We start from the raw sequence: 14,380 nt of genomic DNA, 5'->3' as shown, positions 1-14,380 counted from the left end.
AGCTACCCACATTTGCTTGAACGAGATTTGTATCTAGGGCCATGCTGCTTCCTCAGCCCACAGTGTTGTGTCCCTCTGCTTCCAGTAATGCCATTCTTATCTCTGAAGATCTGTCTCACACCCTTCCTTACCTGTGTTTACTGGCTGTCAGTCAGGCTGCCTTCAGGACTCTTTATTGTATGCCTGTTTCTATTACAGATTTTGTAGTTAATTGGTCCTTGCCTCCCATGGGCCACTCAAAAGTGAATGTCAGGAGAGAAGGCTTATTTCGTACTCAACTTTTACTTAATGAAATAATCTGTTGGCATATAACTCAGCTGTTTCTGTGTTAGTTATCTTTTCTTGATATACACTATTATTGGCACAGAGTCAATGAGGTTGAAATTCCACCTCTAACTATATATTTAACCCAAAGATTTGAAAACAGAGACTCAAAAAGATACTTGTATGTGAATGTTCAGCATTATTCACAGTGCTTCGAAAGTAGAAACTAAAAGAGTATCTATCAACAAATGAATGGATAAACAGGTTATAGTATATACATACACAGGAATATTGTTCCGTCATAAAGAGGAATAAAATTCTGATACATGCCTCAGTATGGTTGAACTTAGAAAACATGACACTAAGTGAAATAAGCCAGGCAAAAAGTACAAATATTGGATGGCTCCACTTATATGAAATACCTAGAATAGGCAAATTCACAGAGACAAAGGTAGATTAGAGGTTATTAGAGGCTGAGGAAAGAGGAAAATGGGGCATTATTGCTTAATGGGGTTAGCTTTTCTGTTTAGGGTGATGAAACATTTTGGAAATAGATAATGGTGATGGTTGCACAATATTATGAATGTAATGAACGCATTGAATTGTACACTTAAAAATGGTCAAACTGACAAATTTTGTTATGCGTATTTTATCACAATAAAAATATTTAGCTCATGTAATTAAAGAAAAGATACTACCACCAGCACCCTAATGCACATATGTTCTAACCTGTAGGTACATACAAGAATATTATCTTTCTATATAACCTATGTTTATCATTCTTACCTTCCTAATACATCACAAACTTCAAGTCAGGGAGTGGTCTGTATAGAAATTATCCTTTAAGAAATATGGCATTTGTTTTGGAGTTCGGAGTTGGTTGTTTTTGAGATTACTGAAACTAAAGAGAGGGTTTAACGTTTTATTTGAATATTAATAGACTCAGTCCTGACAAAGTGATATGAAGCCATTGCCTAGATTTTGCAACATATTGGTGTGTTTTCTGGCTTACTGCCTAAGAATTGTGTATTTTAACCCTGATACCATTGGAAGGAAAGGCAAATAGTCCAGCAAAGTCGGCTTTGTTTTTCCTCTTGCTGTTTTAAACAAGGGGCTTGGATGAGTGGGCCAGTTATTTGTGGATGGGATTCATATTGATTATTCTCCCTACGTCCTTTTCATAGGAAATTAAAATGTAGGTGCTTTCTCAGAGTATAAATGAAGTTCAGATGTATTTATTTGTCTTTTAAGCTCTTATGGAAACTTTAAGAGCTAAAATTGATAATAACGACAAGCTTAATAATACAGTTTATACCAAAATGAGTTTAATGTATGTATAAATACATAAAAACAAAACCTCTTAATGTCCTGATTATGTCCTTAATGTCATGTTTTATTTCTGAGTGCCAGGACTTTTTTTGAAAATAACTGAGATATAAATGTGAGAAAACGTCAACCCATATGTACTATTATCTTGTATTAATTTGTGTTATCCGATTCACTGTCAGCCTTGAATTTTGTATGATGGAATCTGGCCAGCAAAATGTGTTTAATGCTAAAGAGCTTATTGAAAACTAAATTTCCCTTGTAATACTGTTCCAGAGTCAGCATTGGAAATTATTGTTGATCTCACCTTCATCACATTTTCAGGGAAAATGCTTTGGTCTTTGTGGAATAGTTATTTCTTGTAGATTTTCCTGCCACTCCAAACTTGGACGGTAAGTGGGCTCTAGGGCAGTGCTCAAATTTTAGTGTTCGTTCGAGTCATCTGGAGATCTTGATAAACTGAGGGCTCAGATTGGGGGAGGTAGGCAGTGAGATTGTGCATTTCTCATAAGCTCTTGGATGATACCAATGCTGCTGGTCTGTGGGCCACATTTTGAGCAGCAACACTGTGTGGAAACCTATTTTAAATACCCAAGTTTAATGTTCTGTTTAAACTGGATGCGGTCTAGGGTTGCCAGAGAAAATATAAGATGCCTGAGATGTCCCGTGCAATATTTGGCACATACTTGGTACTAAAAAAAATTATTCATCGTTTATGATAAATTTAATTTTAACTGATTAGACACAATATACATACATATAAGCACTACCTTAAATTGCAGTCTAAATAATTTATGAAGATACTTAAATGTTATGCATATTATTAGATTTAAAGTAGCATTATTTTTCTTTTGGAAGAAAGGACACATAGAATTAGGTTTATTTCAGACTTGTTTTTTAAGAACTTATTTAGGTGTTTTGTTCATATGCTTTTCAGTACAATAATATATGTAAGCATCAAATTACTCCCCCTCAATATCTAGGGAATTCTTGAAAAATAGTGAAATCTGTATATTCTAAAATATACCTGAAAGCACTGGATTATAAACGTATTAAACTGCCTACTTGAAGTTTTAAGGTGTTAATATGATAGATTTTAATTTAGACTTTTTTAAACAGTTTTTTTCCTCCTATGTTTTTGAGTTGGCACTGATACTGTTGATACTTTCAAACCCTGTATAATAAATAGCGTTATGTGAGGAAATCTGTTGTCTATTGAAGTATATGGAAGAAAGTATAAATGATTTTCTTTGTTTTTTTTTTTTTTCAGATTCTTTACAGAATTGGAAGCAAGACATCAGAATAATATCTTCATAGATGACATAAGTGACATTGTGGAAAAACACACAGCATCCACATTTGACCCGTACGTGAAATACTGCACAAATGAAGTCTATCAACAACGAACACTACAAAAATTGTTGTAAGCTATACCGAATGTTACAGTTTCAATTGTCTAACCTTGTTTGAATTAAGTCACATTGATTGAAATTAGTTGAGCTCCTAACTCATCTTTAGAAATGCCTTCTTATGGGCTATTTTCCTGAGAGAAATGTTTAAGAGGATTGCTTTTAGGGTGAGGGTGTTTGAGTAGAAAAATGTTGTCTCTGGAGAATTTTCTCTCTAAAGCAATTATGAAATTATAGTTTGTTGTTGTGGTTTTCCTTTTTTTTTTTTTTAATTGCTATGATCAGCATTTCAAAACACCCGTTATCTAATCCTTTAACTGACCATAAAGTGTTTTGCCTGAGGCCACCAGAGTTTTTGAGTAAGTTGAGTTAGTGCCTAGGATCCAGAGTTTTCTCTAATATTCTAATCTTCCTCCATCCAAATGACGATCCTATTAAGTTGTTTATAGGAGTTGCTGATTTACCCCTCTGGGTAGTCTGAGACAGGTCTGAAAGAAAGCATTAAAAAAAAAAATCATACTTAGACTTTAATTGTGAAGCAAAAAAGAATTGAGCTTTAAATGTTCCTCCACACTTTTTCCATCTGTCCTATTTAGGTTAGAGTTTGGATGTGACACATATGCCATCTCTATCCTTAAAAGAGTCAACAGTTGTAATGCCTATATTGTTTTATTTTCGGGGGTTTTGTTTATCACAAGTAGCTGTTTGTTTTACAGTGCCATTGTGCATTGCTGTAAACTCCGTTTGGGGGCTTACTGACTATTCTCATTCTCAGTCCTGTGAGTTGTAGCATTTGTGACCATAGCTTGGAATTCTGGTCAGATTCTCCACAGGGTGTGGGATCCTGTGGAGAGGTCAAAGTTGATGATGACTACCATTAGCCTTATGGCTGCTTGGAGAGTCAGCGCTCTGGTGATGTTGGTGAGAAGGGCTGATTATGCCCCTTCCCCCTCCACCTTCTCACGAAGCTTTTATATAGGAACGGTGGGAAACACCCACAGCTGCCAACCCCAAATGAGGTTTTCAATATAAAGCAGGATTTGTCAACACTGCTGACATTTTGGGCTCGATAGCTGTCTGTCGTGGGGCTGACCTGCATGTTGTAGTGTGTTTACCAGCATCCCTGGCCTCAGCCCACTAAAAGCTGGTAGCATCCCCTCACCCCAGTTGTGAGAACCAAAAAAGCCTGCAGACATTGCTGAATGTCCCTTGATCATACCCCTCACTTTCCCTGAGTCCCCTTTCCTCCTGGGAACTGCTGGTATAAAGGTTTGCTCTGTCACTGTTAGAAAACAGGCAAGTTACATGTTCAGAAACAAAGCCTTAAATTAGAGCTAAATTTCATATTGTTTTTTTTTTGTTTTCTGTTCGGTGTTTTTTTTTTTTTTTGCAGGATTTAAAAAGTGAACAGGAACTGCTGTACATTATGTAACTCTTAAAAAAAAAAAACCAAAGATTTTATTTAAATTAACTTAATGGCCGTCATTTGAGCTTTTACCTGGAAATTAGTAATTGTGTTTTCAGGAGCTTTGTTGCAGTTGACCTTGAACTTACATTTAGGGCTCCGACTTTCAGCCCTAGGAGCTTTAGGCTTTGGAAACCAGAGAATTTGAAAACAAGCAAGTAAACAAAGCCTAGGGGACCATCCTAGGAATATTTAATCCTTGGGGGGTAAGGGTGAGGAAGGCTGGTACCTAACTGAGTGATTTAAAGAGACAACTGGTTTAGAGTTTGATTTTTTTTTTTTAATTTCCTAAAAAATCTTTTCAAAATCCACAGGAAAGAAAACTTAAAACTCCTCATTTTAATAAGAAAATGAAATTAAAACATTTTTGTGTAATTTCTTTTAATTTTCTATTTTGGGTATTTCCTAGTTTATTTTTAGCAGACTTCAACCAAATCATCTAATTTTCAAGATCTATAATATTTTTAAAAAGATTACAGTTGCCACAACCCTGCTTCTTGCCCTCCCGCTCCCCTCCAACATGGGGTTACAGCATCCAGGACCATCTCTTCCCCACCTCCTCCTTGCAAGTCACAGTGGAACTCCTCACAGCTCCTCTTGGGGTGAAGTGAGGCGAGAGAGTGAGAGATGCAGGATGAGGGCACCCACTGAACATCAGAAGACTCTGGTTTGACTTTTGCCTTTACCAAATACTAGGTATATTATTTGGCAAGTCGGGGGCCTTTCTGAGGCTCCGTTCTTATTGGAATCCCCCCCTTGGCCTTCCTTAAAAATTGTATAGGTGGTTCCACGTAAGGTCATGTCGGTATATGATGCTAAATTCCATAAAAGGTGTGGCAGTATTATTACTGTTCTCATGCCACTGAGAGGGGAGAAATACTCTGGCTGATATGGTTAGAAGTTTTTCTGTCTTGGAAGCTCCGAATTAGTAAATCTAGACTGACATTTCTTTCTTAGATTATTATCCATGCCTAGAGAAGGGGCTTAAAACAAATCATGTTATCTTTTTAATGGAATGTTTCTAGATTATTAGATATGAGCTCTATTCTTGATACTAATTTGTAATCGATATGTTCATCATTATGATACCATTGCCTCTTCATTTGTTTACTTTCCACTTCTATAAATTTCTAGCTCATGCATTTCCATCTTATTGTTCATACTGTTACCTTAAACTCATATTTTGTCTTAACTATAAAAGGCAGACAAGCCATCTACGTCTGCCTATGTAATTATATGTTCATGTTGTTCTATATATTTAAAAATCATTGATAATATGTGAATTTAGTCACAATGTTTCGTAATACATCTTTACTTGCTTCTTAACTTGAGGAGGAAGTATTTTGATGTTTCTTCTTTCTTTGTTTTTCCTCAGAGCCACCAATCCTTCTTTTAAGGAAGTATTGTCACGAATCGAGTCCCACGAAGACTGTAAGAACTTACCCATGATCTCTTTTCTCATTCTCCCCATGCAGAGGGTGACCCGCCTTCCCCTGCTGATGGATGTAAGACATGATCTGGTGGCTCCTTCCTCTTTGGGTAGTTGCACTGCCCAAAATCTGATTAAGAAAATTGTTCTTATTCCAGTGAAATTGATACGTAACCCCTTTATAAAATCTCCCAGTTGAGCAAGAAGGTGTTCTTCGGTTGGAAAGCCTCCCTTGTGTCTATCCTCAGGAATTATCTTTAGTTTAGGTTTTGTGTGGTCACTCTGAAGAATTTAGATTACATCACTTACTTACCACTTTTTGAAATGGGAAGAATATCGACTTTTTGAAGTCGAGAGTCCTGAGTTCTGGTTCCGGCTGAGCCACGAGGCGTGTGACGTTGGGCAAGTCACTTAATCTCTTTGGGCCTCAGTTTCCTCAGATCGATTACTAAGATCCTTTCCCGGATGCAGCGGTGCTTCCATTCCAGTGTTATGAGGCATACACTTACCCCTGTTCAGACTTGTGCAGAGTGGGTGAGAAAAGTCCAGCATCCTGCTCGCCACATAAATATTGGGAAACTTGCAGAATTTTGAAAATTTAGCTTTCTGATTTTTTTTTTTTTTTTGAAGTCAGTATTTATCATGTTTAAAGAGAGAATGCAGCCAGGTTATCAAAAACAAATTTTGGCTTTAAAAAGGTTATTTTTAGGTTCCGTCCCAACTTGTTCCCTACAGATGCCCTGACTTTCCCACTCTGCATCTTTGTTCACATTGTTCTTGGCTTCCACTTCTCAATTTTCCTTTTGCACACGATCAAGAGAAGCACATCTTTCAAACACCAATGCTCCTTCTTTTTCATAAAGCTTTACTCAATTCCTCTCCAACCAATTTATCTTCCTCTCCATCTGAACACCCACAGCACTTTGTGAGAAGGGATTCTGACGTGTAAACTTGATGTAGTGAAATCCTCTGACTCTGGAATAAGACGGACCTGGCTACAGATTCTGGCCCTGCCACTTCTTGTATGATCTAGGACAAACTGCTTAACTCCATCTGAAACATAAGTATAATACGTACTTACCTGTAGGGTTGGCATGAAAACAAATGACATCATAAATGTTAAGTTTGACAATAATAGATAACATTTCTTGACTAAATTAATAAATATAAAGGCTTGTGCTAAGTTATATTAATATCATAAGGTTTTTTAAAGATTCCTCTGAGAAGCAGTTACTGTGCTTCTTTCCATTAACATTTTATCAGAAGTCAGTCATTTAAAAGAAGTTTATTTCATGTGACTTCTAAGACTTTTATAAAAATACAAAACTTTGGTTTACATGAGGAAATGTTATTCAAACTTAACTATTTTTTAACAAGAAATGGGTGCTTTCTAAATGTAACATTTCTTGTAATGTTATGAATTTTTGGAGCTCTTTTTCTTCTGAAAATGCATTTAGTCATGTTTCTTTAGATTCTGTATATGCTGTGATCTCTCAGCTTCTTGCAGTCTCTTTCTGTTTAATTTTGTGAAAATTGCTTGAATAGATTAGGACTCACAAAATCTAACAAAAAATCTAACGTAAACCTTTTGGAGGTTTATGCCATGATTGCCCAGTGGGCTCTATACTTTTCTGCGATTCTAAGTAAAACTGTAGTCATTCTCCCTAGAAAATTCAGTATGCACACAATTTTACATAAAATTGAAGTGTACAAAGACATTGTGAACTCAGGATGACTGCTCTCTGGGACATAAACCAGTATTTTTCAAACTGCTTTAGTACTCCTTAGTGAGTCGTGAAGTTGATTATTGAATCATGAACAATGTTTAAAAAAATGAAATAGAATTGAACATGTAGTATATGATATGTACATGTTTCATAAGATGGTTTAATATTTTATTAAAAATTTGTTTCATTTTTGTGTGTACGTGTACTGGTTACAGTATAAACATATTTCTTACAGCAGGTCATAGCAAAAAAAAATTAAGAAACATTAATATAAATCCATAAATGGCACACTCTGTGCTTCTCACATATCCCATATAACAATCCTGAAATCTGACTGTCAGATTTATAGGCCTAGTATTCATCTACATTTCAGGTACCAGTGGTTTGCAAGGTCCCCTACCTTCTACTTCTGCTTGATGTCTTTGCCCTAATCTGTTTCCCATGTGTGAGAATCTGGCCACCTAGGCAGAATACAAATGTGCTTGAAACATTGTCTCTTCAATTTTACTTCATTTAGAGATTTAGTTGAACTTGTAAATTGAGATGAACATTTTAAACAATTTAAATGGTTCCGATGACTTCGAAAGAGCATAGTTTCAAAAGTTATGTGTAATCCAGTTTACTTTGAATTAACCCTCTGAGCTCAATTTTACCATCTCAAAAATTGCAGTATCAATGTGTCAAGAGAAAATTCAGCATCCTTATTTTCTTGATCTTTTTATTCAGTTGCATCATTTACAAGTATAGTTATCTCTAATAATAATGATGGTAAAGTAATTTTATCATTTATTGAGGGCCTACTGTCTGCAAGGCACTCATAAAGAACTTTATATGTATTATCATTTAACCCTGCAAGAACCTTGTGACATAGTTGGCATTATCCTGAATTTACAGATGAAGAAACTGAGGCTTATCGAGATAGGGTACATGACTTGCCCAAGGTGAAATCACAAGCGAGAGACAGAACTCCAATTTGAAACCAGGTTTATCCACCTCTGAAGTCTATTCTCTTATTTAACCATTCCCTGGATATACTTGGATCCTGCGTATTTAAAGACTATTTCCTAATTTTGTAACTGGATTTTAATGTCACTGTCATACTCATCCATAATATTGCATTCAGCATTGTTGAGTTTGCTATGTATAAGAGGATATGTCTGGACATTGGTTTTATTATACTTAATAAAATAAGTCAATTGACTTTTTTTTTCTTTTACTTCATTGCAGACTATCTGTCAAAAAACACCTAAGGACTCTCCGAAATATGAAGTCTGCAAAAGGGCCTTAAAGGAAGTAAGCAAGGTAACTGTTGAGTAGCTCATCAGACAGTAAACCATTCAGTTCCTCAGAAGAGAATGTGTCTGGGTTGGATGCTGAAACTTGGTAGATTCTTACAGCCATTTGTACAGCATTCTTTAGGTACCCGAGAAACAGAATAGTGTTTCCTATACTCAAATGAAATGTGCATTTTTATTGTTTCATTTCAGGGCCTATAGATACCTCATTTTCTTGTGGTGTCTAAAAAGCTGTTTATTCATTCTCACTAAATAAATATTTATTGAGTATCAACTGCTGTGCCAGGCGTAATGCCAGCCATTGAAAATATGGTGTTAAACAAGACAGTTTTGGTTACTGCCCTCCTGGAATGTAAGGTAGACACTGAATAGGAATTACAATAAAAGGATGGTGAGTGACATGATAGGGAAGAACGTAATCATGTTTATGCTGAACCTAAAGCAAGAGTAGCTATAAACCAGGGATTAGGATAAAGAGAGAGTCTCGGATATGTCTAGAGACCCAAGGGCAAGGAAGTATTTAGAAAATCTGAAGCCCGGAATGTTCTTCATGGAACTCTAGAGCCTAGTCTGGCAGAGAATACTGGGGAGTTAAGGAATCGTGGACCTTATCCTAAGATTACGTGGAAGCTATACATTCATGTGCTGTGAAGGTGTTAATGGGAAATGGGACCAGTTATGAGGCTTTTATAGTTGGTTAGGCTACAGATGACAGTGACCTATACCGATGTGATAGAAAAATGGAGAGAAGCAAACCTTTAATATTGGGAATGTAGGCATGGAGATTGATTGGGTGAGCATATCAGGGTCACAAGTCAAGGAATATAGTCTCTGGCGTGGGCAACTAGGTAGATGCTCTTACTTATGTCTGCAATAGAAATAGGGAGAAGATGATAAGTTCCACTTAGGATATGTTGTCATTGAGTTTCCTACAGCACACCCAGGCAGGCTGAATGAACAGGTCAGAGCTCCATGGAGAGACTGAAATTGGAGACATGAATTTGGGAATCATCAGCATATGGATGATTTTTGAAGCTGGGAGAGTGGCTAAGATTACCCAGAATTCGTGTGCAGAAGAAGAAAAGTAGTGAGTCTGAGATATAACCATAAAGAACCCAACATTCATCCTGTTTAGGGAGAAGGAGTCAGCAGAGGAGACTTAAGAAACAAAACAGAATATACCAGAGAAGGAGGAAAACCATAATGGCCTGGCACATAGCAGATGGTTTGGTGACAGGAGCCCAGTTGAGTGCTCTTGAAAGATAAAATGAAACAATAAGTGAAGCCTGCATTGAGTTTCTCATCAGGTAGGTCGTGGCCCTGCAGTGGTGGCGTGAGGAAGCCAGATTGGAGTGTGCTGAGGAATGAGTGGGAGGTATGCATATGCAGCCAGCCAGCAATGTAGCCAGCTGTTTCAATAGTGAGGCCCGGCCGAGTGGAAAGAGAAAGGAAGCCATAGCTGAAAGAGAAGTGAAGGATGGTCTTTTTTTTGTTTAAAGATTAGGAAAATGTGGGCCTGTTAAATGCTGATAGGAATATTGAGCTGAGAGAGAGCAATAGAAGGTATAGGAATCATGAGGATATTGTACGAGCAAGGCACAGGGAGCAGGGATAATGATAACATCCGATGCTGCCTCAACATAGCAGAGCTGCGTACCACCTTTGAGTTGGGGTTGTCTATATCACTGTGAAGCGCTGCTTAATCAACTTTAAATCGACTCAATTTTACTTATCCTCATCCTTGCCAATAATTACAGAATTGTGGGTTTTATGAGGTAGTTGTTTATTTTTCTGGCATATGTTCATGTTAATTATAGCTCAAAATTAAAATTTGGAATTTCACTTGTTTGCTTAATCTGAAATGAAAAAAATTGGGAGTTCCCAATATTTATTTCAGAGAGTGAAATTTGGTATGTGAGGCCCAAGTTTTTACAACCAAACTCCACCTAAGGCCCTTGGGCAAGTCTGTCTACATAGTTATTCCTTCTTGGAAAGAAACCAGAAATACCTCTTTGGTAATTAAAACGTAATGAAATGCATTTGTTGGATATGAATAATAATACTTCAATGCAATTTCTCATGCATGTTGCTGAAGTGACTGTGACAACTTACTGAATTTGTGGCCTTAGGAAGACTTACTGACCTAGTCAAATGACTCAAAAACAGAAAAGATGTTTCTGCTAAAGGAAAAATGTGTTTCCTTCCTGATTTTCTGTTCACATGCTGGTGTGGAGCCTGGGGGAGGGAGATTTCTAGGGAATCCGATAGTTCAGCTTGTGCAAAGTGGTGTCTGGTGTTCAGGGAGTGGCGGCCAAGACATGCTTCTTATGTCAATGAAACCGTCCTGCTCTGTTCTATTTACTCTCCCATGGAAAGAGAAAAACTGCTTTAACTCTCACCTCATAAAACTCCTGCTCATATTTGGAGATAGTATTAAGTTATAAACTTCTCTCCTAATGGCAAAATAACAAAGTCTCTTTAATCTTTTCCTGTAACTTAATTGCTTCAGCTGTTTACAAAGAGGTAGATGTATTAACAGGAAAAGATCTGTCAGCCATATTATTAAGTGAGGGACATTAAGTTGCAGATTAATACAAATAGTGTAATGACATCTAGATAATAAAGTGTGTTTATATACATATGTATATTATCGATATATAGAAGTAGTCTCAGAATCATACACATCAAGCTTTCAACCGTTGTTACCTACGGTAAAGGGAGAGGAGTGTGGAAAGGAGGAATTAAAAAGGTTTCTTTTTTCACTGTACATACTGCTCTGTAAAAATGTATTCAAGGTTTACAAAGGTGTATTTTAAAAATTAAGTAATAAGTATATATTACAGAAAATTTGGATAACTTAAGAGACAGAAAATAAAATGTTTCAGTAATTTTATCGGACATAATGACTTTTGTCATTCTACTGCACAGTCATCCAGTTAGGTTTCTATCCACTGCTAGAAATGTACACTTACAAGTGGATTCATATGGTACCCATTTCATTTACTGTTCTAAATGCTGCTGCATGGAACATTGTCTTACATAAATGATCACGCTCATTTGATTATTTCTAAAGATAAATTCCTAGTGTGTATTGATTGGGACAAAAATGTAGGTGTTTTAAAGGACCCCAAGTGCCTTCAAGAAAGGTTGTTCCCTACTTGGATGGGAGACCACCTAGGAAGACCAGGAGCTGTAGGTGAAAAAAATAAAATAATAGGGGATTGTAAACTGACAAGGTCTTTGCAATCTGTGAGGTCAACCAAAGGTTGCCTTGCCTAAAAAAAATTTAAAAAAAAAGAAAAAAAGAAAAAAATATATAGGTTGTTCCCATGCCCACAACCACCAGAACTGTTGGTGTCTGCCTTACTGCACACTTCCAGGCAGTAAATATTCTTTTAATTTTTAAGAATTTGATAGGTTAAAAAAATATTCTTGTTTTAATTTATATTTCTGTATTAGAGTGATTGAGCTTTTTTTCAAATAAATCTGGCCTAAAACAAACAAATGAACAAAAAATCAGCGAGTTTAATTTAATAAAGCTTTGACAGATGTCGATGGAAGGCATGGATTTAATATACTAAGGCAGATTTTAATTAAAAACACCAGACCACACAGGTCCAAATTAGAGCTTATCTCTTCAAAATAGTCATTAAATGGAGTCCACTGATGATACCATTGATTATGACATTTTGGGAGCTTTTTTTGTTTTTAACATGCTTTCCGAAGCATATTCTCCTGAAGTGGTGGCATGACTATCTTTTGCTGATGGAGGCGATATTTGGCAGTTTAGGAAATAAGATGATAACTCAAACTTAATAATTCTACTTTTCCCTTTTAACTAAAATGGGATATAGTTATCCCATTTTAAAATGGGATAACTATAAAGGAATTGTTGCTTTTTAAAAAAGTGATTTATAAATTGTCTCTGAAGGCAGTTCGTTTGCACAGAGGCATTTGCCGAGTGTTTATTGTATGTTAGGTGCTGGGTTGGGCTGGGCACTGGGCTTACGTATTTGTGGAAATTTTACGGTCTTTACTCTCTAGTCTTTTTGGAGAGGTAATGGCCAAGATCAGTCCTGGAAGACAAGTAGAGGGGCATTCAGCTACACTAGAAGGGGCCAGTGGGACAGTGGGGTGATGAGTGTTCAGGCAGAGGGCAACACGTGTGAAAGTGCCCAGTCAGGACGGCGTGTGGTGCTTTGGCCAGAAATTTGGTAAGGTCGAGCGCCAAGATAAGAGCAGTGAGAGGTTAGGGATCAGCAGATAGGAGCCAGATTGTAGTCGTGCTAAGCCTTAGTTATGAAAGCTGTGGGGAGACTTTTTAAGGATTTTAAGCCAAGGAGTTTCATGATCAGATTTGAACTTAGAAGTATTGATATGTAAGGGGTGAGTAGAAGTGACGTCAGAGAGTTAGGAGACCAGTAATCCAGGGGAGAAGGGTTTGAGCCTGAGTTCAGGGGGCAGGGCAAGTGGAGGGATGTGAACAGCAGGACAGAAGCATTAAGTAGACTTTATGACTGTTCGGAGGTGAAGGGCAAAGGAGAAGGAGGTGTCTGAGAGTGATAAGGACCACAGTTTTTGTCTTAGAGAAGTGAGTGATGCTGAGATCTCTTATCACTGAGGGAGGTGATTGAGGTGATGTTCAGGTTTGGTCATTCTCATTCTGAGTTTGAGATGGCTCTGGGACATCCAGGAAGAGATGTCATCTAGGTAGTTGAATGTAGGGACCAGGAGCATAGATTGGAACACTATGAACATATTCCTCCAGAGAAATCTTAAAAATGCTCTGAGCAGTGGCTGCCTGATCGGATTGCACTCTGACATGTCCCAATCCTTTTTGAGATATTGCAGTTTCAAGTTGCCCCTAACCCTGGCCAGGGTATTTTCTGCTCTGAGCTTTGATCATGTTTAGGCATCAGTCCCTGCATCAGTGAACTCTTCAGACTAATCAGACCTTAAGATATACTGTAACTGAAGATGGGTATAGCCTCCAAATCTAGAAATCTGTTAAGCAGTTGGAAATTGGTTAAGTATCCATCAATAGGCAATTGAATAAATACATTGTGGAAAGCCAATAGTATCATGGCATAAATTGTATCATATGACTTCCCTGCTGGAAGCCTGCTGGTGGCTTCTCTTTGCACTTAGAATACAATCCAACCACCTTGAGAACTTGCAAGCTTTGACCCCGGCCTGTTTCTCTAGCTTCATTTTGGGCCAACTTCCCAGCGTCAGGATCTTTTACTTTCTCGGGCACAACAGCACTTTCCCATCACTGGCCCTTGACTCACGTGTTTGCTCTGCCTGGACCACTGCTCCCCCTCTTTGCCTTCAGCTTCCAGCTTAAACGACCCCTCGGGAGAGGCACCTGGCTCCCTCTCCTCCTTCCTCCTCCCCGACTCCCCTGTTTTTTGCTTTCAGGATCTCTCAGTCCGTGATGATTGTCTCTCCCCTCTGCCTTTCCG

General features: G+C 37.5%; 1 protein-coding gene across 2 annotated transcripts in view; it reads left to right on the top strand.

The window, feature by feature from the left end:
• ARHGEF26 (Rho guanine nucleotide exchange factor 26) overlaps positions 1-14,380 on the top strand; it is a 114,005-nt gene that overhangs the window by 59,908 nt on the left and 39,717 nt on the right. For both annotated transcript variants that reach the window (XM_039857774.1, XM_039857772.1), the window contains exons 7-9: positions 2,861-3,013; positions 5,840-5,969; positions 8,848-8,922. In XM_039857774.1, coding sequence (XP_039713708.1) covers positions 2,861-3,013; positions 5,840-5,969; positions 8,848-8,922 — 358 coding nt within the window. The remainder of the gene's footprint in view (positions 1-2,860; positions 3,014-5,839; positions 5,970-8,847; positions 8,923-14,380) is intronic.

The sequence above is a fragment of the Pteropus medius genome, unplaced genomic scaffold, assembly GCF_902729225.1.
Source record: "Pteropus medius unplaced genomic scaffold, Ma_sr-lr_union100, whole genome shotgun sequence".
In the NCBI taxonomy this organism is placed as follows: domain Eukaryota; kingdom Metazoa; phylum Chordata; class Mammalia; order Chiroptera; family Pteropodidae; genus Pteropus; species Pteropus medius.
Note: the sequence above shows the minus strand (reverse complement) of the source record. Positions and strands in the feature narration are given on the sequence as shown.